General features: G+C 35.9%; 1 protein-coding gene and 1 pseudogene across 4 annotated transcripts in view; one reads left to right on the forward strand and one right to left on the reverse strand.

Annotated features, from left to right (window-relative positions):
* Positions 1 to 26,248, reverse strand: part of CNKSR2 (connector enhancer of kinase suppressor of Ras 2) — a 281,792-nt gene that overhangs the window by 64,318 nt on the left and 191,226 nt on the right. For 2 of the 4 annotated variants that reach the window (XM_057719236.1, XM_057719234.1), the window contains 2 exons: positions 22,763 to 22,852; positions 20,968 to 21,182 (listed from right to left, as the gene is read on the reverse strand). In XM_057719236.1, coding sequence (XP_057575219.1) covers positions 20,968 to 21,182; positions 22,763 to 22,852 — 305 coding nt within the window. The remainder of the gene's footprint in view (positions 1 to 20,967; positions 21,183 to 22,762; positions 22,853 to 26,248) is intronic. The other 2 variants (XM_057719237.1, XM_057719235.1) reach the window with 1 other exon arrangement.
* On the forward strand, positions 25,710 to 26,155 carry LOC130842570 (protein mago nashi homolog 2-like; annotated as a pseudogene).

The following is a 26,248-nucleotide window of genomic DNA, read 5'->3' on the forward strand; positions in this document are numbered from 1 at the left end:
TCTTTGTCTTTATTTTGTAGGCAGAGAAATAGGGATACAAAGCAGTGCTGAAGCTCAGGGCTCATATCTGCAGAGTACTACATTTCTTAGGGGTTTATAGTGCTTCCTTGGGCAATATCTCATTTGATTCTCAAAATCTTATTAAGTTGTCAAGCAAATATGACTATCACTTGTTCCTTTGAAGTTCATTCTATTCCATAAGCTACTGTCAGCTACTGTTCTCCTAGGCACTCCCCCTCAGTCGCTAAATATTTCAGCACTTGAATCGATATTTTCTTGTTACACCTACTTCTGTCTCTATCATGGGTAACTAACCTTCATGCAGGTGATGTCAGTATGTTGGCTCCTCACTCCCTAAGCTCCAGTGTTCTTTACTTCTCCACTCTTCAGCTACCCACCCCCATGACCCTATGTTTGTTACTCTTAAGCATACTCCAACAACTGCCTCCGTTATCTCCATTTTACATAGAATGATACCCCCAATACAACAATTTTTAGAAAGTCTTCATTGAGGCATCCAATTTATTGACTTTACCACTCTTTTGTGCCTTTATTTCTCTTCTTCCATTTGCTTCCTGTGGGACATCTTTATAACCATTTCCTTGAGCTATACTTCCTGCGTCATACTTGCCTAGCTAACAACCATCCCAGTTAAACCTACCTATCAGTCTACCCCATGCTAAGGACCAGAATAGCGTAATATCTTAATAGAAAACCCCACAACTGTATGACTGGTCTAGCTTTCAATTAAAAATGACTATAAATCCCTGGTTCCAGTCAGACAGTCTACTAAACTAGATTGTTCACTGGTCTAAATAAGGTTAATTATGTTCATATGATTAGCTAGCTAACAGGGTAGAGAGATAGCATGTGTAATTTTAATTCACAGATAATCCCTCAAAACAAATTTTAGGTAACAGATTCTTCTTTTTCTTTACAAAGGTATATTTGTAAGGGGCAACTGGATTTTGTCTACATAAAATTTGCTGGCCTTGGTTTTGTAAAGTAAATTCGTATTCTGTGACATACTTTCTTATTTAACATCTTTGCTTGTAAAATAACATTCTAGTTATACAATAATTTTCACGATTTGTATATGGTTTACATAATTGTTAGGAATATAATATTATGGATGGATATTAGTCCTAAAGATAAGGGTCAGATAATTTACTGACATTCAGTGTAACCTAGAAATAATCACCCAACTGTCAAAGCAACATAAATACATATGTATGTGGGGGGTATTTGTGTGTGTATAAAACTTTGCAGGATCCATGGCTACAGAAATTCACATTCAATTTTGGGGAGGGAGTACAAAAGACAAAACCCATCATGCTGTTGCTTTTCTTGAGTGCACTTTGCTTCAGAATAATAACTCAAATAATAACTGAGGCTAGTGTGCTTAAGTATAGTTAATTTACATATAGTTATTTTCCCTAAATTGTTTGGCTGTAAAATTACTCATTGGGTTTTTTTCCTTTTGTGTTTCCACAAGTAATCATTATAATTTTACAGCTCATTATTTTTAAAGATGACAAAGATGGGGGTGGTTTGTTTTTAGGAAGCTACATTGATAACAGCTCAAAAGAATTGAGTTATATAATGTACTTCCTATGCTTTCCGCACATTATTTCTTAGAACCTGAAGATCTACTTTAAAAACTACACAAAAACATATTTTATGCTCTCCAGGTTTTCTTTTTTAACAAGACTATCTTTTCTCTCCCTATAAAAATATATTCTCATACTGATCATGACTGCAGAGTATAATCTGTATACATATTGTTGGAACCTAAGAACTCCTAGGCACACAATACAGATTTATCCATCATTTAAAGAAGCAAAACTTTAGCTGTCTTTTTAAAATATTGTAAATATTACAATGAAATTCTCTTAAGAGAGACTTCATTATTTTTTCAAGTGACATGACATTTTCTAAAATGAAAGTTAATTGAATTATATGCTGTTGAACGTAATGGAAAAAACAATGAAAACTACAGTTAATGAAATAGGTGTCTGTGTAGAAAAGAGTTAATATAGCAGGACTGGGGCTGCTATCTTAGAAAGGTCGGCTTGCAAGGCTGGCACTCGGCTGACATCTGGGAACTTGGCTGGTAAACAGTTCCCTGTACTGACATGAAGCTTCCCTAAGCGATTACTATTTTGCCCACCTGGGGACTAAACACCTGCTTTCATTTCAGCAAAGGAAAAGTAGTTTCCAGGCAGAGGATGCCTATGTAACCAACCCAATAAAATCTTTGGGTACTGAGCCTTTAATGGGCTCCCATGGGAATAGACACTACACACATGTGACTGTATTTTTGCTTCTGGGAAAGAGCGCACTCTGTATGATCTGTTATGAGGAGAGAGTAAACCTGCACGTGGATTTCTCCAGATTCCATGGGTATCTTTTTTCCTTGCTGATCTGGCTGTATATCCTTGTTGCGTCACTGTAATAAAAACTTAGCTGTGGGTAGAATTATATGTTGAGTCTTCTGAGTCCTAGTGAATCACTGGGCATGTGGGTGATTTGAGGACCCCTGAAACAGACTCATTTTCAAAGATTCCTTAAAAACTTATATCAGAAATTGTTCATTATTCATACACATAAATAAGCTCCTGAGTGAAGATTTCCTCATGTTATCAGCAAGTATGATTAAACACCTTGAGGTGCAAATTTACAATCTTGTGTAGTCTTTTCTAGTAGAACTGATGGAATTATTCATTCTGAGTGACAGATATTAAATTGGTATCATTTTTCCCAGTTTCTAAAGATATCATGAAATATTTAATAAGAGCAAGACGTTAAGAACAGACACATGACTATAATGGATAACAAAGCAGATCATATAAGGTGTTATGACCAACTTAAAAAAGAAAGAGGCCTGGAATCTTTGCTTTAATGATGATGAATGTTTTTCTCATGAGAGAGAAAATTTGTAATATATTTTATTTCTGTATTTTTCCTCAGTTTCAGATCACCCTTCTTCCAGGTTCATGCTCGAGTAAGTATGCCCTTTAGAAGTTCTTTCATAGCAGTCTGTGAGTGGCAAACACTTCTAGATTTTTATGTTTGAAAATATAAAAACCCTTTACTCTTAAATAAAATAATAGCCTAGCTGGGTATAGAATTCTGAGTTGAAAATAATGTTCCCTTTGCAATCTGAATATATCACTTTTAGCATCTATTGTTGGCCTTAAAACACCTGTAGCTACTCTGTCATTAGTTATAACTTGTCTTTAGTCTTTCTGTAGCTTTTAAAATATTTTCCTCTTTATCCCTGATATTCTTCAATTGCGCTGTGATATGTCTAGGTTATAACTGATTTTAATTAATCCCATTTCACATTCATTGTGTTGTACTTGAAGGTGTTATTTCTTCAATTCTGAAAATTCTCAGGCATTATCTCTTCAAATAGCCTTTTTTACTAGTCTCTCTTTTTTTTGTCTCTAGACTTATGTTGGTACCTCTCAACTTATCATCTATGTATCTTTCATATTTTCATTCTTTCATATTTCTGCAATGCTTTTTAGGTGAATTCATTCTTCTGTTTTCTAACTTCCTAATTCTCTCTCTGATTTTGTACAGTCTAAAGTATATCCTACCTTTATTCACTGACTATATTTTACACATCCAGGATGTCTAGTTGGTATTTGTGCTTCTGAATACCTAATGTTCTTAATCATTCTGTTATTATTTCAGATTTCATTTTAAGGGGTTTTGTGGATTTCCCATAAGTTCAATTTACTAAGGAAAGAATCACCTTTATGCAAGTCATCACTCTGGTCAATGGTTGTATCTTTTTTTTTTTTAAGCTCTTTATTGGAGTATAATTGCTTTACACTGTTGTGCCAGTTTCTGCTGTACAACAAAGTGAATCAGCTGTATTTATACATATATCTCCATATCCCTTCCCTCCCACAAACCCTTCCCACCCTCCCTATCCCACCCCTCTAAATCATCACCCATTATCGAGTTGATCTCCCTGTGTTATGCAGCAGCTTCCCACTAGCTATTTTACATTTGGTAGTGTGTATATGCCAATACTACTCTCTCACTTCATTCCAGCTTCCCCTTTTTGCCACCCCCCTCCACCGTGTCCTCAAGTCCATTCTCTACATCTGCATCTTTATTCTTGCCCTGCCACTGGGGTCATCAGTAAATAGTTGTATTTTTATTCAACCTCCTTATACTCATGGGTGAGGAAGCTCTGCTTACCTTCCCAGCTAGTTTCACCCAGTGAGTCAATCTTCAGTTTCCTGACGTAGCTGTGGTCCATTTGTTCTCTAATCCCCATTAAAGTAGACTCCCAGTCATTTCTAGCTCTTTCTGGACTTGGAGCCTACCAGGTATATGGCTTTAGTTCCCATTTATTGTGCAATTTTGTTCTTTCTTCTAGTCCTTGGAGACTAGATCTTATTTTTGACCATGACTGTATCTTTTTATGTTTGGGGTAGGGTGTGTGTGTGTGTGTGTGTGTGTGTTTATGAATTTAAAGTATAAGCTCATAATGTTTACTGACCACCCAAAATAGACTCCTTTTTGTAAACATTTGTGAATGTCCATTCTCTTAAAGAACATATTTGTTATCTTATTTCCTGAATCATCATTCAATAAAATCTTTCTAATGCCACCACTAGCACTTTCTGTTTATTGTAGTGAGTATCTGGGTGAAAGTTCTTTGAACTTTCTCCCTAAGAATGTTTACAAAGTCTGATCTTTAGCAACTTATGAATTTATGATTATAATTATGATTATAATCAATCGGGACTTCTTGACTGAGCTGCAGGCTGTCTAATTTAACAGATTTAATGTGTATAAAACTAAGCTCATGATATCCACCACCCATCAACCAGATTTGCTCCTCTCCTAGTCTTCTATACCTTAATAAATGGCAATTCCATTTCTCCCCACAGTGGCTCACACCCAGAATACTAGTCAAACTTCACTCTTTCCTTTCTCTTATAGCCCATAGCCAATCCACCAGCAAGCTATATCAGCCCTGTACTCAAAATATGTTTACAATATGACTTTTTCTTACCATCTCTACTACTATCACCTTGGTCTAAGCCAGCATTATCCTTCACCTGGATTATAAAATATTTCCTCACTGTTCTCCCTTTCTCTGCTCTCATCTCTTACATTTCTAACATAAGAGCCAGAGTGATCCTGTTAAAACATGATTTGATCATGAAAATTCTCCAGTGGCTTCTCATCTCACTCTGAATAAATGCCCAAATCCTTCCACTGACCCTGAAGACCCTATATGACCTGGCCCCTGTTACCTTCGCTTCCTGCCTCTACCCTTACTAACTTTGCTCCAGCCACACTTGCTGTTCCCATCTTAGGGCCTATATGCTTGCTGTTCCCTCTGTCTGAAATGTTTGCTCAGATATTGAGAGCAGCTCTTTTGCCCCTTTCCTGTTTGCCCATTTATGTTCCCCTCTAACCTTAAAAGAACCTAATTATAAGAATGAGATGACTAAGCAATTGAAACTAACTCCTGACTTATGCTCTGAATGCCCACCATGCCTTGTCTAACCTGTTGATTCTTTTCCTAGATAAAAAGAATGAAGAATTAAGCAGTTAAAAAATGACTAGCTCTCTACCCCCAATAGCTCCCTTAGCAATCCTGCAGGCAGATCATGCAGGCAAGATAACATGTGAAGAAAGAGTCAGCCATTCTGCACGCAATGGAGAATGATGCAGAACCCAACCTCCCGCCTTGATGATTCACCGAGATTCTTTGCCCCCATTTTTCCCTTTAAAAACTGTCATGGCTGAGCAGAATCTTCAGAGTTGGTTTCTGGACATGTGCCAACCTTCTCCCCAGCTTGCCAGCACCTTTCCTTTCTACTGACACTTGCCTCTTGAATTATTGGCTTATGAGCAGCAAGCAGCCGAACCTGGGTTTGGTAGCACTATTGTTGTGGCTTACTCCCTTACCTGCTTCAGATCATTACTCAAATGCTTCCTTTTTAGTAACTTCTTCCCAGGCTTCCCTATCTAAAATTGTTATCCTTATCGTCCTCAACACTTCCTGGTTTCCTTTCCTGTTTTATTTCTCTCCTTAGAACTTAGCATTACCAAAAGTACTTATACTTCTTGTTTATTACTAAACCTTCCCTCTAAATATAAACTGCACGAAAGAAGAGGAATTCTATTTTATGCAATGTTTTATCCTCTAACCAGAACAGAGATTCTGTCTTGTACAGAGGAAGTACTAAATAAATACTGGTTGAGTGCATAAAAGTTGAACAAACCACCAGCAAAGCACACAGGATGTAGTCTTAATTAACTTATTGTTTTAACCTGAAGTCGTTCAGCAGGAAATAAACAAGCCAGGTGTCTTTTCTCCAGTAATCTATATACCGCATATTACTGAAAGTTCTGTTCTTTAGTAGACTGTTCTTTTTGGTAGATATGAAAATATTCCTTTTTATCCAATTTCCTTTAACATTACTTGTAATGAGATTGTCTTAGTGCACTTAACAGTTTAAATTTGAATTCAAGATGTGGCCGGCAAAAGTGCCTTAAATGTGTCAAAAGATATTTATGCATATAATTATATGATGAATTATGAATGGATGTGTTGAAATCACAATTCAATCCATAAAAATAGAATGTGCTAAAATAAAAGGCCATTATGAAAGCATTGTTGATCCTCTTCTTAACCATGGCGATGCATGCAACAGTATTCTGTTTGGCTATAAAAGATCTCTTTTTCAGACAGTTGCCTGAAAAGACCATTTGTCTTTTATTTTGTCCACAGATGTTCTGTTCAAACTCCATTCCCCCTCTTTTGGATGAGGAAGTGTGGGGGAGGGTAATTTGGGTCATTCTTATCCTGAAACTTTCAGAAGCACTTATTTTAATTGTGGAAGAAAATGACAGTTTCTGTGTTACATTTTGAAAGCTCTGCTACTATTAAATTCTTCTCAAGTTGCAAATTGCCACACTTATGGAAAAATTTGCAATCAAAATATTCTCTTGTTGCAATATGGCAACTTCCTCTTACTTAATTTTCTGCAAAGTTCTAAGATTTCTTCAGTGACTAGTCAAACCAATAGCTTATTTCTTATACATAAGAAAAGGTGCTTAGCAATTTGAAATTCTTGGGACAATTGATAACTATTCCCACATATTTAATCTTTTTAATAAACAAATAAGCAAGAACCTTTGAGATTTAAATATTTCACAAAGAAACATATTTTCTCTTATTTTCTCATTATTGTATGTCAGCAGAAAAAGTCTAAATATGAGCAAGTGGGGTAAGACGGTAATGGGAGTAAATATTATGCCAAGAAATCTTCCATTTACAAGAAATTACAGCACAGAATTGAACAAGTTTACTGTTGATGGCGGTCTTGCCCATTCTGGTGCATGCTGAACGGGGTAGGGATGAGGCACTGCACGCACACTGGGTCTTTGGGGACAGCGGGGTGAGCTCACTCTGGATTCTGTCAGTAAAGTTAACATGACTTTATATTAACTGAAAATGGCTCTACACACTCAAAAATAAGCATGCTTTTAAAAATAACAAGCATGTTAATAAATTATGAGACAAATTAAGAAAAAGGCAGTAATTGGGGGAAATTTAGAGAAGGTCAAACTCATTAGGTTGGGCAGAGTCAATGTCTCATCAAAAGAATATCATGCATATCAGATTCTGAAGGAGGGAGGTAAGTGAATCTTATGCAAGATTCCAAAAGGCGATTCCTCTTTTCCGATCGGACAGAAAGTGGTAAGGTGGGAAGAAGAGCAATTAGTGATGAATGGTTAGGAAGGGTAACAACAGTCATCACCCTTGGGAAACAGGAACTGTCATTCTTGTATCCTAATAATTATCATTTACTGAAGGTTTATGTGTGAGGCACAGTATTAGGGACTTTATATCAGTTATCAATCTTAATCTTCACAATAAATCTGTTCAGTGGTGACCATTAATGCCATTTCAAAGAGGAGAAAACTGAGAGTAAACAACTTGCTCAGGAGCACACAGGTAGTGGCAGAGTCAAAATTCAAACCCAGGTCTATCAATCCCCAAACCTGTTCTAACCACTTCGTGCAATACTGCCTCTCAAGCAAGTATTCTGTAGTCATGGAAACCATGTGAAAGAAAAGAAAAACTGCTACTGACTTGAAGACATCCATTTATGAAAACCTCCCATGACGTGTGATATAAGTACATTGCTATATGGAAAGATTCTATAACACCGAAAGATATTAGGATAACACTTTTATATTAATGGACATAATTCAAACCAGTAACATCTTATCAATCTCTAATTTTCATGCTTTTGTCGATTTTATTTTACTTGGCAAGTTATACTGCTCTGTGGGTTTAAAAAAAAGAGTTGCTTTTATTTTTATTTTTTGGCAACCATTAATCATATCTTCATGAGAGGAAGGTTCATGTTAACATTTTAATTTTGCAAATGAGATAGAAACTAAGGTACAGAAAGGTAATAAGGCTCAGCCAAGTTAGACAAGGATGGGACTGCAATCATATTTTATTCCAAACCTATTAAGTGTTAATTGAACTGAGCGCAATTAAAAAACCCTATGTCAATACTGATGAGGAAATCAGTGATCCAAATAAGGCAAGTCTGCCTCTCCACTAATTCTTTACACAAGAGAAATCTCTTGGAGCTGATTCATTGTGTTACGCAATTTTTCACTTGATACAGTGCTGATTATTATGCAATGCCTTAAAATTACTTGGTTCACTTTCTTAGAATGTGGTTTTTAATTATTGCATTAGTCTCTACAAAGGCAGAAACCATCTTCTTAGCTCATCACTTGCTACTCAGCTTCTAACACTGGACGTGACGTATAATTTTCTATTGAAAGCATGAATCAAACAGTTAACCGACCACCTATGTGTGTGGACAGTGAGGCTATGAGTTATGGCATCTCATATGCAATCTGTCAGCACATCCTGTCCACGCTCCCTTCAAAACATATCCAGAGTCCAAGCCCTTGTCACCTCTTCCACTTTAGCACCCAGGGCTGAACTCCTATCATCTCTCACCTGAATTGGCCAGATCCTATCTTGTCTTCCTGTTTCCACACCTACCCCCAGCCCCTCCAGCCTATTCTCAACACACCAGCAGGAGTGATATGCTCTGAATATTTATGTTTCAGCAAGAATGGAATGCACAGTACCAGGAGAACAATACTGTGGTAGTGATCTGGAGACCTGACTTCTAGTTCTCCGTATTCCAGCTCTATGACTCTGGACAAGTCACTGAAACTAATCTTGACCTCAATTTCCTCATCTGCAAGATCAGAGACTTGCACGAAGCTCTTAGAATACTCACAGAGCACTAACTGAACATGATCTTGACTTAAAGAGAAAAATGGCCACTTAGCAATGTACAGCCAATTATTGATGTTTTAGGAATTATGTATACCTGTAATCAGTGTCAATCTTAACACAATGCTAGATTACTCACTGAAAGGCACTTAGTTTATGCTTAAGCTCCACCGTGTATGGAAAGTACTTATCACCAGCCATATTAGCTAGAGCTATTTTGGGGTGCTTGATTAATGTGTACACCATGAGACAGAGGCAGAAAGTTTGAACAGGTGAAAAGCAGAGCTAGGGCAGTGCCTGCTCCTGACACTTCTGCTTGACAAACTGTTGACACCTAGGTGTCAGAGAAATCAGGGTAGGCTTGCCCATCTTTTGTGACAAAGAAACCTTTATGACCAGAAAAAATTGAGAGAACCAGATTTGCCTCCTGAAGGCGATTAAATGACAAGGAAATTATATGTAAAAAAAAGAGAAAAAAATAATACAAAGGAATCACCTCTAATGAAGAATGTACAAAACCTGACTCAAATAAAGTAAATGTACATGGCATGATATTTTTTGTCAGAAATTTTACGACTGAATCATAACTACTGGAAAAATTTCTGACTATTGACTCAATGGCTTCATTTTAAAGAATCTGAAACTCAACAGTTTTGGGTTACCTTTATTTTTAGGTTTGTTGCTCTGATATATTGTATATATTTTTTCATCATAGAATTCTTGCCATGTCAGTGTAATTCATTCGAAGAATGCTAGCTTTTATCTAAATATCTTCATGCCTAAGAGTATGTTTATATTAGGCTCTTATTCTGAGACTTTTGCTCCTATAGAATAGACAAGCTCTCCCAGACAACCACTTCAAATGTTTCTACATCTGCTAGTTTAGCTGGAGTTTTCTTGATCCAGAGATTGTTTTTCCTTAACAGAAAATCTCTCAAAGATAATATTGGATAAAAATAAGTTAAGTTTAGAAAGTTTCAAAAGTCACTATATGCAATTCATTTTAGAGTAAAATAACAGAGATAAATCATACTCTTCCTTCTCTTCCATACTGAACCATCCAGTATGACATGATTTTAAGACTAAAAAAGCAGAATCGGTTTTATGTAAGAGAAGGGAAAAAAGAACTTGATAGGGAGTTTTTTTTTTTTAAATTTGTGTTTGCAACAGGAATCTAATCATCATTATGCTGTCAACTTAGATGGCATTTTCCATAGTTCTCTTTGCAGTGCTATGCTCATTTTGTAAATGAGAAAACTGAGTAAGAGAAAGAAAGCAATTTATGCAAGCTCAGATATGAAAAATTAGATTTCTGCAGGGCCTGATGCTTGCTGCCACTCCTCCAGAACTCATTGCCTCAAATGCACCTAGATTAGGGTTTGGCTTGTTCTCAGCCCACTGGTGAGGACATTTTGGTAGTATGATTGGAGGAAGGATGCTAAGAATATATGTGCACTACCATACTGCCAGAGATGGCATCAGATACTTTGTATACATTATAATCACAGGGAGCCAAAGCTCTTACCCAATTATAAAAATATATATGGGGGGGGCACAAAGCAAAAATACAATATCCTCAAAAATATTTTACTAGCAAACGAAGAAGTGAATTTCACACGGCTGTTTCTTATACCAACCATCTGATAAAAATTGAGGACATGATGCTAAAATGCAACCAAGTGAAGGACATTCAACAACTGGCTAAAAAAACATGGTGTAGGTACATAGCTTTCTGGTACTCTTCCTTAAACAGAGTATGCAAAGAAATTCTTTAAAGAATTGCCTTATGTGTTTTATTAAGTAGAAACTTCTTTAGGTAAATTAGACATTTTATCCTAAATATTACTTATACTAGTCAATCTTTTGATTGAAGATAGATAAAAAACAATTTGAAGTTCTATTTTCCTTTATGCTCTGGGAAATTAAATAAGTAGGCTATGGGGAGGATACTTCCATAGAGGTAGGCTACACCTTGAGTCCACTCCAAATTTATGATCATTTAGAATTTTTCACTTTACAACTGATTCTCATACGGACTGTCACTAGAATTTTCAAAGCTGGTTTTATCTGGTAGGTACCTATGGTGACAACAGAAAAGGAAAACTCAGTGTAGTGGTTATCTACTATGTCAACTTAGCAAAGCTGGAATTATTTATCTCAGAATTCTTCTCCCTGTATGGTGCTAGTTAGGTCTGGCCAACAAATTTTTGTGAATTTTGGCGAATACAAGTGAAGCAGTAGCTTTTCTGCCCTGAAGGTCAGTATAGGGCACCAGTCACTGCCGCAGCACACACATACTGCCACTTTTCTACTGGCTCATCTTGCTGGTATGGTTCAGTGGCCAGGCCTGCAACCCCTGTAAGTCCTGGACCAGGAGCCTGTAAATCTCCGTGGCAGAGAGCACCAGCTTCGTTATTGAACTTGGAGGCAGGCTTCCAACTTTGCGCTTATGGATTCTAGTTTGTCTTGCTCTCCCTGGCTTCACATCCAGATTTTCTTTATGACCACTGGCTCTGCTGAGGTGTCTTCAACAGCTCCTCAACTGAGTAAGATCTAATCCTCTGTTCCATGCCACTTAGTGCTTCTGCTTCCCTGACTGAACACTAACCAATACATTCATTAATGCCCCAAAAGGACAGATGTTCTAGTCCTAGAAGTCTTTCTGATTTGTTCATCAGGAAGTAAACCCCCTTCCATGTAAATGAAACCATTTCCTTTCTGTATGGCGTTAAGAATAGTTACTATGTGCCCAGCACAGTGGAACAAACTTTATATACAGTGTATGATTTACTTCTGAAACAGATGAGTGAATTATCATCCTCTTTACAGTGATGAGAAAATGAGGTTCAGAAACATGTCTAAGTTCAAACAGCTCATGTTCTATTAACTATAGCATTATTCTTGGCCATCTGAATCTTAGAAGAGACAATTCTTTTCTTTAATGTTGGACGCTTTTATTTGGAGGTGGTTAGATACAAGAGCCATTGTCTCTTGAGGCCACTCTGAATTTATGATAATAAAAGAAACACAAGAAAATTTATTCTCCTGTTTTGAGTTTCAGGAAAGTTTGCATCTAGTTAATCTAAAATAATTTGCATTTAAATAATAGGGATTGAAACACTGATCTATTTCTCACCACTGCACATTGTTTTGGGTTCAAATCTTTTAGGATACTGTTTTGGGTTAACCTGATACTTGTAGAGATGCTAAGAAACAGATTTAGCAATATCATTTAGAACTGAGACTCAAGGTTGACCTCATGCACTTTGGCCTCCTTACAGTTGCTACCTGAGCCAAAAGGCAAAGAAAAATCAATCAATTTAACACTGTTCTTGAAAGTTATCTTCAAGAAACTAGGATGTAACAGTAATCAATAATTGTGCCTTATACTTCATTCTCACATAAGATCTGAGCCAAGAGATGCAGACATGTAGTTTATTAAGAGGAATCGTTGGATGAGATTTGGGTACTGTAGTTTTGTAGAACTGGAGGATGCTGAAACTGTCAAGGAAGTAATGTATTTTAGAAGTTGAGTGAAGAAAATAATTTGATACAGGTTATGGTCCTTCAATCATAAACTGTCCTTTAAACAGTTCTAGGGGTAAAATAATTTTACCTGGAGTTTCATTAAACTTGAGATGTTTGATTAAATGAGTTATGGTGGTGAGGTAATATGGGTAGAGTGATTATGGGGGCAAAAAAGGTCTACTGCCAACAAAACTTGAGGAAATTTTCTGAGGCTATGAAGCTGGGAGAGACAGGCCTACAACATAAAAGAGAATGGGGTTTCTTTAACCTCTCTGATCAAGGCAGGTATGTCTCCAAATAGTTTGTAATTATTGACCACAGCAACCAAGTCAAGGGCCTCTCATCTGAATTTATGTTTTATTTTATTTTTTAGAAGGCAACAAGGAATTTGTAATAAGATTTAAATTTAATAACTTTCAACTTAATAAATTCCAGATTCAATTCTTCTGTGTCCTGTTTTGCATGATGCCTCACTAATTAAGCCAGATTTTGTGTTTTGCTTCCTGGCAGCCATTATCTAACCAGGAACTAGCAGAATGAGGCCCCTATTGGTTCAAACATGAAAGGACTGGCTGTAAATAATCTGTTTTATACAGTGAAAGCAGAAACCTCTCTCAAGAGTGAGGGCGTATTAGTCCATCTTTTTATTTTGTTTGTTTGTATAATGGTTAATTTGTTAAACAAAAAAATTTCTGAAACAAAAATTTTTCAAACCTTAAAACAGTACTTTCACAATGCTATTCTACAGCATTTATTGAGCCTTAAAGATACTTGGCACTAGTAGAATTGCTGTTGAGTTTCTGCTAAGTTATGTTATTTTTTGAAGGGCAATTTGAAACACTTGGGATAAATGATAAATACTTCTACATATTTAATTTTTTAAAAAAACAAAAGACTTTGAGATTTAAATAGTTCACAAAGAAAAGTACTTTCCCTTACTTTCTCATTAGTGTGTGTTGGCAGAAAAAAAGTCTAAACATGAACAAGTCGGGTAAGATGATAATGGGAGTAAATATTAAATCAAGAAATCTTCCATTTACATGAAATAACAGCATAGAATTGAACAAGTTTACTGTTGATGGTGGTCTTGCCCATTCTGGTACATGAGAGAGAAACTCTACCAATGTTCAAATCCCAGCTCCATCACTTAACTACTTAATCCCAAGTGCCTCAATTTCCTAATCTCTAAAATGGGGATAATACCAGCACCTTTCCTCATAGGTTTTTTATGAGGATTAAGTGAGTTAAAATTTGCAAATTACTTAGAATAGTGTCTGTTTCATAATGTTTATTTACTTGTTAAATTTTTAGAAAAAAGATGTATTTTAACAGTTCTCCACCTCCTTCCTCCAAAAGCTCCACCAAAAATCCTTTCACAATTTGATGGAAATGGCTAAAAGTACTTATCAGAAGTAAAGTAGTAACTGAATGTTTGCAGTTATATCCTAAATAACTAAGAAAAACCACACAAATGTTGGAATGTTATGAAATGCCTCATCCAGATTTTTTAACACCTACTCAAAATCTGTTTTAAATAAGCCACCTAAAATCACATTATTCAGTTTATAAAAGTATACCTGCATATTGCCTAGATCCATTATCAAATTTCGCTTTTCTGACATCTCAGCATGTAGATTTAAAATAAATTATTATTTTGTTTATGGATTTAGTTCAGCAGCTTTAATGAGAGAGCAAGGTGTCATATGTATATCATATTAAGGGGCAAAAAAAGTCCTGAATCTAATCATTTCTTATCTAAAGGCTTTCACTACTACATTTGGATTTCTCTCTCTCTCACACACACACACCACACACACCCCCAGACACTGCTGTCTGCATTTTCTTCACATTCTCTCAGGTTAGATAAGGGTTTTAAGAGCTAACAACTCCCAAATTTTCAGACAGAGAATTAGTGAGTAGGTAAAATAAAGTTATACTCTTTTGAAAAATACCATCACATGCTTGGCGGACAGGCATATCGTGATCTCTATAATGAGAGGGCAGTGATAGGAACAGAGCAAGAACCAGCTGGAGCAGAAGAGGTAAGGTCAGGCTGGGGGCGGGGGGAGCCAATCCTGTTGCCTTGGTGTCACCTGTGGAGCAGAGTTTTATAAATCACCCTGATTAAAGGCACAGACTGGGACCTGCTTTGATAGGGAACCCAATATGGTGAGTGTAAATACTAGGTGCTTCCAATACTCTTTTAAATGGGTGGGTGGTCAGAGTTAAGCTCCACATGGTCTGTCGTCTGTATCAGTAAACCAGCCAAACCCTCCTTGGAGGAGGTGCCAATAGGGCAGCATTCCAATCTTCAGAGTGGAATGGAAAGCTAATCGATAAAACAAAGTAGAATTTAGTTATGTGGACTAGACAAACATGACAGAAGACATTCAGAACCCTATGCCTCCTCCCAGGCACATGGGACACTGAGCCCATGGTAATAAGTTCCTGGCGATTCCCACTATGAGTACACCCCAACTGAAGGCCTGCTTGTGCTGGACAGGGCTGGCCTAGGACATGGAAGTGGCTCTGTTTTTGCAGGTCGAGGACATGAACTGAGAGATACTGAGAAAAGCATTGAAGTTCCTGTCACATTCACTCACTCATTCATTCATTTATTCATCACATTTTTATTGAGTACTTATAAGGTACTAGATCTAGACTAGGTACTAAAATATAGTGCTGAACAAAATGGAGAAACTATCCTTTCCTGCCATGGACATAGATGTCCCCTCCCTTCCATGTATAGTGAAGAAAGACACTAAGCAAATAATCACACAAATAAATACATAATTATGAATCATGAGAAACTTTTCAAAGAAAATATACAGGGTGCTAAGAGACTATAATAGGAGAAACTGATTTAGTTTAGAGGGTAGTGGACAGGGAAAGTTTCTGCAATTTCAGATTTAGATAGGAGTCAGGCTGGGGAAAGATGGGGTAGAAGCATTCTCCGTAGAGGGAAGGACATGTCAAAAAGGAAAGAGGTGGCAAAGACTGGTGGATGATTAGGGTAGTTAGAGCATAGTGAATGATTTATTTTCAAATAAGTTTAAGACAAATACATAAACTGGAATAACAAATATATGGGATTAATAAAAAATAAAATTATGTATTTTACAATACCATAGACTTCTAAATCTTCTTTATTATTATATAAACATTTCTGTTATAATTCCTAAGAGGAATGAGTCACACTGAAGTCAAACTGTATTTGCCTGGTCTTGTGTATTTTTATTAGGCTGCTTTCCAGAATAGACTAATGGGGATTATAATCTAGGAGCTGAAAAAGGAATACCTTACACACACACACACACACACACACACCCCTTTAGTAAATTGCTTAAGGATACTTAATGCTGATATGATCCTGCTATTAAATTCAACTAAATTTTCTCCAAATTTCAACCCAGACCACATGGAGCTAGTATTATAGCAGTGATAGCAGCCTACAAAATTCAGCATTCTATCTTTATAGTCCCCTTGCACTTAAGTCCTATTTCATTAAAAACAGTTCTGTTACAGAACTAGAACAAGAAATTTTATGATTTGTATGGAAACGCAAAAGACCCCGAATAGCCAAAGCAATCTTGAGAAGGGAAGACGGAGTTGGTGGAATCAGGCTTCCTGACTTCAGGCTATCCTACAAGGCTACAGTGATCAAGACAGTGTGGTACTGGCACAAAAACAGAAACATAGATCTATGGAACAGGACAGAAAGCCCAGAGATAAACTATGGTCAACTAATCTATGACAAAGGAGCCAAGGATATACAATGGAGAAAAGGCAGCCTCTTCAATAAGTGGTGCTGGGAAAACTGGACAGCTACATGTAAAAGAATGAAATTAGAACACTTCTTAACACCGTACACAAAAATAAACTCCAAATGGATTAAAGACCTAAATGTAAGGCCAGACACTATAAAACTCCTAGAGGAAAACATAGGAAGAACACTCTTCAATGTAAATAACAGCAAGATCTTTTTTGATCCACCCCCTAGAGTAATGGAAATAAAAACAAAACTAAATAAGTGGGACCTAATGAAACTTCAAAGCTTTTGTACAGCAAAGGAAAGTATAAGCAAGATGAAAAGACAACCCTCAGAATGGGAGAAAATATTTGCCAATGAATCAACATACAAAGGATTAATCTCCAAAATATATAAACAGTTCATCCAGCTCAATATCAAAAAAACAAACAACCCAATCAAAAAATGGGCAGAAGACCTAAATAGGCATTTCTCCAAAGAAGACATACGGATGGCCAAGAGGCAAATGAAAAGCAGCTCAACATCACTAATTATTAGAGAAATGCAAATCAAAACTTCAGTGAGGTATCACCTCACACTGGTTAGAATGGGCATCATCAGAAAATCTACAAACAGTAAATGCTGGAGAGGGTGTGGAGAAAAGGGAATGCTCTTGCACTGTTGGTGGGAATGTAAATTGATACAGCCACTATGGAGAACAGTATGGAGGATCCTTGCAAAACTGAAAATAGAGTTACCATACGACCCAGCAATCCCACTGCTGGGCATATACCCAGAGAACACCATCATTCAAAAAGACACATGCACCCAAACGTTCACTGTAGCACTATTTACAATAGCCAGGACATGGAAGCAACCTAAATGTCCATCAACAGATGAATGGATAAAGAAGATGTGGTACATACATACAATGGAATATTACTCAGCTGTAAAAAGCAATGAAACTGGGACATTTGTAGAGACATGGATGGACCTAGAGACTGTCATACAGAGTGAAGTGAGTCAGAAAGAGAAAAACAAATATCATATATTAACACATATATGCGGACTATAGAAAAATGGTACAAATCAACCCATTTGCAAGGCAGAAATAGAGACACAGAGGTAGAGAACAAACATATGGACACCAAGTGGGGAAAGTGGGGAGGGTTGGGGGGGAATGAATTGGGAGATTGGGATACCAAATTGTACACTCTAAATATATGCAGTTTATTGTATGTTAACTGTATCTCAATAAAAGTTCTTAAATAAATAAATACATAAATAAATAAAAGATATCTCCCTAAAAAAAAATAGTTGTGTTAGCCAAGGGAATAATTGGTAAGAATGAAGATTAATGGTTCATCGTGAAGGTGATTGGATTACATATTGATATTGATCTTGTGTTTTAAAAAATTAACATAAGTAAACATCCTTTTATTTTAAATAAGTACACATATACAGATTAAAAACTAAGACAAAAATTCCTGTGAAAGATAAAAAGCAATCATTCAAGTATATGTTATTTTGCCTCCCAGATCCAGGCAATTTTAAGTATAGTACCCTGTAGTCTCAGTAATATATCATGCTGAATAACTACTTGTGTTTTATAACAGCAGCAACTCTGTTATGTTTTCCTGAGCTTAATGAAAAACAGTAATATAGAGCAAAAGAGAAACCTGGGTAGAAATCAACCCAGTTACTAAAAATGTTATTAAGATCAACATATGATCACACACATTTCTTCAAGTAAAACTTTTTCAAAATTCACTCATTTAATCATTAAAGCACAGATTCATTTGTATATGCAATGCCTACCATGCACAGAGGATCAGGGCAGAGGGTGGAAAGATCCCTGGAGTAGGTGGTTTGGGTTCTAGTCCTTACTCTTACACTTTTTTGCAACGATGCTTTGGGTAAATCACTTAACCTTTTTGAGTTTTACTTTTATCATTTGCAAATACAGTTGTTGTGAGGTTTTAAAGACATAACAAATGTGGAAACTCCCTTGATAATCGTAAAAGTACTAAGTAAATGCAAAGTAAGGTCCTCAAAGGACTTAAGAGTCTAATAAAAAACTCATCAATGAATGTTTTTTTCTTTTTGAACACTGGTTATAGGCATTGCACATGCACTTTGGGGCTAACAATTATTTAGCTTCTTTTAAACTAGAGATTAGAGTTAGAAAATGTCCGGCCTTTCACTCTGAAATTAGTGGGTCAGTGTTACATGGGAGGACTTCCTCCATGATTAACAATATTCCTTAACCTGTGCTATCACTCTGTCAAAAATTAGTTGGGATAAATATCATCTATCTGGGAAATACCATGTTATGGACTCAGGATACAGAATAAAATTAGGAGGCAAAAGTAGGCTCTGCTTTCGTTCTTGGAATAAACCTCTAGATGTGAAGTTACAAGACCAGATTCTTTATAGATTTAACTAAATAATGCCTTTCAGAAAGGTGGTAACAATTTATACTCCTAGACAACACTCACAACATTCCTGATTACCAGTTTTATCTTTTACTATTTTCCATAATTTAATTACTCAAAGTCCACAAGACTCAGCTATTTTCCTTCCTCTGACGGTATACTCCTGCCTGGATGTGCAGGACAAGGTGGCACAGGCTGAGTGTTTAAATGAGCCTTCAAAGGCTTACTGCTCCTCTTAGGATAAATCCAAACCCTTTCATAGTTTACACGCTGTGGGTGAAGTGGCCTCTTCTTCTCTCTCTAGCCTCATCTCTCACTACCATCTTCCTTCTCAAATAGGCCAGCTGCCTCTTATATTTAGATCTTTGTTCAGGCTATTATTTCTAACTGGAACACCAGATTCTATAGGGAGCTCAGTGTTAAGAAGGCATTTCTGACTAGTGATAGCAAAAGTGGCCCCTATCATACAGCTCTGAGTATTGATTTCAGAATGACTACAAATGTCTGTGGAAAAAATAATAACCTGATTTGTCAGTTATTTAAAGTAGCAGGTTTTGATATGGGCACTATTCTCTTGGAGAGGAAGAGGCTGGAGGTATGTAACCGGGGACAGGAGAGGATAGAGAACGAGCACCCAAGAGTGAGAATTGCACTCCTACGTCAACCCAAATAAATGAAAATATTTTTCTTCAGTTTAGTTTTATGAGAGAGCTATAGAATAAGTAATTAGATGATTTAAAAGATATACTCAGGAAAGCAACTCAAGTATGAGTTGCTAAATCTTTCACATCTTGTCTATCTAGATGGTCTATCTTCTACAGCAGTGATAGCATCAAATTACTTAAAAATCCATAGTCTGTGTTTTTCAAGGGCTTCTAATAAGAAGCACAACAAACTCCCTTCTAACCAAAATGCCATAAAATGGATTGATTTTGTGAATTGAATGTTTTGGCTGCAAGATTCTCAGCCTCCACACTGCCACTGTCCTAGTTTCCCAGCACCCACCTGGCCTGGGTTTAATGGCCCAGCCTTTGGCCTCGCATCTCCTGATTGATGATCTGCACCAGAGAGATCCTTTGGGCCAATCTCATCATGCAAGTCTCGAGGTCAAAATTCTTCAGGAGCTCTTTATTACTACAGGAAAGAGCCTAAGTACTTTATCATAAGATTTCTGATCTAAGCCCTGCCTACATCTCTAGGGGCCCATCTACTGCCCCTTCTCACATGCTTTCCCTCAATTTTTAATGAACCAGTAATTCTGAGCCACATGAAGGCTCTGGAACATGCCAGATTCACACACATTTGTGGCACATCTTCATACACCTTCCCACAAAAATACCGCTACTCGTCTTTCACTCTTCACGCAAATGCTCCCCATTCTGAAGCCTCTTCTCACTTCCCAAGAAGGCAAAGGCCTTTCTTCCCTTACACTTCTTTCACCCACCCATTACAAATTGTACTGGGACTCTTGGTGTCTTTCTTTCCATAGAACAGTGTACTATGTCTTATTTTCACCTTGAGAACCATGCTCCAAGTCTCGTGCATAGTAGATGTTCGTTTTTAAATGAAATCATATATATATTAAAAATCCTATCTTTAATGTTGAACTTTACAGCTTTTCATTTACTGTGTATTATCACACTAGTGATTAATCAGCTAATTATTATCATTCTCCATCAATTCTGTGCATATTAAATTATCACATTAAAAATATAACCTGCTGCAACACATGAACTCATTGAATACATGAACTGAAGAACAAATCAACAAGCCATCATTTTTTTAAATTGTTTTTTCAGTGCATAAAATCTAAATTTAGGATGTTTTGTGAAAATCTGAGAAGAGATAAAAAGAAATAATCTGGAATATACCAAAAGGAGTCATTTGCCAGTCAGCCAATAGAAGTATTACCATAGAGTCTTTGAAATTTTACTTACATGATATAGTGTGGCCTCTGGCACAGGTGTGCCCATGATGTCTTGTCTCAGTGCATCCATTTGCAAACTAGGTAGCAATGAATAGTGAGTCGGGCTACTACTCTTATCACCCTTCTTTTTAGACTTCTTCCCTGTGTCTTTTTTGCTGTTTCTCTGAAACATGTATTCTTCTTGAGCAATTTTTTCATTGCTCATATATCGGAGTAGAGAGTTTTCTATATAAAAAAAGATAAATACACCAATGTAAATACGCAAATATTCCAAACTTTCTATTCTTCCTTAATTGTACTATTAGATTTCATTTCGGAAATGTAACTTGACTTCATTTATGAAATACCTTTGTAGTGAAAACACAGAGGATCTTAATATTTGGGATCATAGGGCAACAGGAAATAGCCTATAGATTATTTCTCCAAGTTTTAGCTGCACAAAACTTGAATCAGAAGTTCTGGGTGTGTGGCTCACAAAATTTTTAACAAGCTCCCCCAGGGAGATTCTGCTAAAATTTGATGACAAACACTGACCTATGGCAGACTAGGGAGCATCCTTGGAGAAGTTGAAGCCCGCACTATGGACCAATAGTGAGGAAACTTAGTTCATAAGATCTATGCTTAAATTGATAGCCAGAACTTAGTACAGTACTTCATAAGGCCTTTTTTTCCTCAAGATGTTACTATAATATCAAGTCCCAAAAGAGTGACTCAGAGAAGGTATATAAGTATTTCCCTTTTTATATTTTTCTTGATTAATGCTATAAAACAAATGAGGTTAGAAACTGAAGTTTGGAAAATGGAGTGGACACAAGATGCAAAAGAGTCTGTCAATGTTCCTATATTTACCAACATTTTCAGAAATTCTTGCTCCATAAAACACGTGTTAAGAAGACTAACAAAGAGATATTCATGCTTGTTTATTCCTGTGTAGTCTCTGGATCTGTGCATTAATGAAATAAATTCTGCACACTGGCTAGAAATAACAGGCAAATGGATTAAATATGTTATAAAGGAAGCTTAGTGAGTTTAGGTTCTATGAAGAGTTTTTTTGCTTTGTTTTGATTAATTTTATTTTTCATCTATAACATTATAGATCTCATTTCAGAAAATGGAAGTAGCCACAAGACCCACTTGGCCCACCATATCCACACTTGGTCGAATCCCATTTAGTAGAGAAATTTCCAGTTGCTCTCTTTACTGCTCATCTCAATGGCAGGATAAGTGAACATAAAAACTTACTTTTGGTAGATACTTCAAGTGTAGCCCACCCCCAAGTAAGAAGATAACCCTGAACAGCAAACAGAAGAGAAAAAAAAGCAAAACAGTTTTTTTCCATTTATATATGATTTTCATTAGAGTCACTGGCCCAGTTTCCATTAGCTTTTATCCATGTGCTTCAAAGCTCAGTTTAAGGTTATATTAATACAAAAGTAGTGAGGTTGGCATTGCGGACCAATGGGGACTGATCACAAACTCTTCCTACTCATTGAACTTAATTCTTTTATGCAGTTTCACACTTCTGACCTTGTTTTCCAAGTATTAACTTTCAAATAACACTCAGATATTAATTTTTTACACTGTACTTATCTACCCTGAATCCCTTAAAAGGCATTCAGAGAAGATATCTACTTAATAACAGATCAAGATAGTTGAAGGTTGGTCTGAGTTGGTTTGTGTGTATCATAAAGTCAATGAGAGAATGAATAGTTTTTCACTGAAGCCATAACATCCTATTTAAAAAACATTTAAATTTGCTTTATGTTTCAACAACCCAGCCTACACTGAAATTCTAGAACACTTACCTCTTCTACTATCTCTCTTCATCTTATTTGGATCTTCATAGTCCCCCACCCAATTATATTCCACTGGCATAGATATAGGTCGTAGCTTGCCTAAACACAGAGAACAAAATTCACATCACATTGTTTTTCTTCCCCATGTCCGCTCAAACTTAAACTGACTTTTAGTTACAGTCTGCAAAACACACTCACTCATATGCAACATTATGGTTGGCATTTGTGAAGGTGAAAAATATGTGTGTTTTGAGCCAGAAGGTGAAACTGCCTGTGGCAATTGGCCAGGTGATAATGCAAACTTAAGGCACTTTTTATAAGTAATAAAGAGCAGCCCAGGTTTGCTCTCTTAGGAGCCCCAGACTTTAAGAATGTGGTCCTTTACAAAGAGGATCATTATTTTAGTGACTTCATTTTCAATAACTGGATCTGTCTTACTCCCCAATGCCCAAGTGTCTTTATCTTGATAGCCAGTCTCCAAGATAGTAGCGCCTCGTGTTTAACCTGCCCACCAGAACATTAACCCATTGTTTCATGTTGGAACACCACAACACTAACTTCCCATCTTCACTGCCTCATAACGCCTATCTGCTTTTTTGAATACTACCGTTCTTCTGCAACATGGCTACACTCTCTTTTATGGCCTAAAGCTGGCTCTGCCCAAGCATCTTTTTTGTTATTGTCAACTCTAGTTTCCAGATCCAAGTAATCACTGTCTTGGCCTGTCCCATTTCCCTCTAGGTCTGTATTCTTACTGAAAAGCATTTTGCTTTAGCAAGCAGAACTCATGGCACAGACTTTAAGGATAGCATTTTGGTGAGGCTGCAGTGTATTATTTCTGATCAACTTGAAATTCTTGAAGCACAAAACAGCCGAAAGAAAATCACACACAAGTTTAAAAAGGATACTTAGCACAATGTCCAGCATATAAAAGTTGCTTAATAAATTCCAAACGAATGAAAATTAAAGACTCACATGGGACTGGATCATAATAATAAAGATGGTTATGATGATCACCAGAACGGTACTAACATGTATGTGTCATTTACCATATGCCACATATTGTTTAAGTGTTTTATAAGTATTAAATTGTTTAATTCTCAAAATTATGAGAAATATACTAGATTTTCAATGTTGTGAAAGCTATATTTTCAAAGTTCTTACAACTCATTTTTTTTTTTTTTGGAATCTGGTTTTTAAGATAAACTCCATTTCAGCATGGGCACTGAAACTGAAATAGTTAACAGCTCTAGCACTGTTTCTACATATCACCAAGAAAATATTTTGAAAAGTGAAAAATCCAACAAATAAGCAGTTGTTTAACTTGATCTCTCTTGCTATAAAAGAAAATAGTTTGATAGTTTTCAAAGAATTGATTGGTTTTTTGGAGTCAAATATATGTGCACAAAAATAAGAAGAAAATTCTCACAAAGAATACGAAATATGTAATTGTACTTGTATTTTACATCTTATTCTCTGAGATTTTCATGGAACTAAATCATTAAAGAATGTAATTAAGCCTTTGCTGTGTCTGCTTATATCATTCACTATTGGAAAAAATTTGCAAAAGATTTAAACACTGACTTTATGGAGTGATTTTTTTTTAAACAGAAGTATACTGTATATTACTAATACAGAATTGAGGAAGATATATTGAACTAGATAAAAAACTGAGATAAAAAGTCTTCATTAAAATTTACTTTTATAGGACATCAAGCTTTTGCTTTTACTAGTTATAAAGCTCTTAATTTTAGTAATGCAAATCAAAATAAATATTTTAATAAGTTAGGTGTATTATTTGTTTACTTATAACAAATAATATTGCTTATAAACAATGTTTTTTATAAATTTCTTGTGCTAAAATATTGAAGTAGATTTAACAAAACAGTTAAAATAATAACATAAGGTAGCATTCTTATATAAACAATAGTCTTCGGCAAATTGAAAACTAGACAATGGCTTAAATTATTTCTAATTCTAAATATACAGATCTTTGATTACAGCTTGGAAATGTTTGCCACTCTTTGTATACAGCAGTGTTTTAATTTCGTAAGACAGAAAAGTTCAAATGGAAAAAAATCTTTATGGTTTGATGCTGTAATGTTGTTGGTAAGAGAAAGAGTTCTACATGCATTATTGTTAGATTTAAATCAAATGTACACTATTATTAATACATGCAAAGTATTTTTATGCTTGTATGACCTTTTAAATTAAAACATATCTGACTCATTCCTATGTGATTGTACATAAATTAGTAATAAGTGTCTGAAAAACAATTTGGAAAATTGTAAGGTATCTCTTTATGTAATAATGCTTATATTTACTAATTCATAATGAAAATTAATAATAGTCAAGAATATAGTAAAAACATGAAGATAAAATAAAAGCCCATTTAAAAATTTTGCGGACCACTTCCTCTTACAGAAATGTTTTTATTCCTCTAAGCATGAAACATTTATGAATTATAGAGTTCATCTGAGATGCTATCATAAGCCTTGTGATAAGTCTGTGCTAGTATCTCATAGTTAAAATTATTATTCTGTTACTTGGCTTTTCATATCTGTTGCACATCTGGAGCTTTCTAACTGGAATCTCTATAGAGGTGGGAATTGTGTACTATATTTCTTATTGTAGTCTAATAAATGTAGGAGAGATCAAAGATAAATACTTTTGGATTTTATTTGAATTTTATTCTGAATTTAATGGCAAGTAGCTTTTTAAAAATAATTAACTATACTTAGCTGCAATTAAACACAAACAGAACACTAAATATAATTTAAAGAATATTTAGCACAGGGAACTATAATTCAATATCTTGTAATAACCAATAATGGAAAAGAATCTGAAAAAGAATATATATGTATAACTGAGTCACTTTGCTGTACACCTGAAACTAACACAACATTGTAAATTAACTATACTTCAGGGGCCTTTGGTGGGCTTTTCGGGGACAAAGATGGCTAAGGCCAGTGACTTCTACCTGTGCTACTATGTAGGGCACAGGGCAAGTTTGGACACGAGTTTCTGGAGTTTGAGTTTCGGCTGGACGGAAAACTTAGATATGCCAACAACAGCAATTATAAAAATGATATCATGATCAGAAAGGAGGCTTATGTTCACAAGAGTGTAATGAAAGAACTGAAGAGAATTATTGATGACAGTGAAATTACAAAAGAAGATGATGCTTTGTGGCCTTCCCCTGACAGGTTTGGTCGACAGGAGCTTGAAATTGTAATTGGAGATGACCACATTTCTTTTACCACATCAAAAATAGGTTCTCTTATTGATGTTAATCAGTCCAACGATCTTGAAATCCTTTGAGTATTTTACTATTTGGTACAGGACCTGAAATGTTTAGTTTTTAGTCTTACTGGATTACATTTCAAGATTAAACCAATCTAAATTTTATGCTTTATGAAAATGTGTTTATATTTAATTAATTAAGGGATGGGCGAGGGAGGGTTTGTCATTTATACTATTGGGGTTTTTATGAAT

Source organism: Hippopotamus amphibius, chromosome X, assembly GCF_030028045.1.
Source record: "Hippopotamus amphibius kiboko isolate mHipAmp2 chromosome X, mHipAmp2.hap2, whole genome shotgun sequence".
Lineage (NCBI taxonomy): Eukaryota > Metazoa > Chordata > Mammalia > Artiodactyla > Hippopotamidae > Hippopotamus > Hippopotamus amphibius.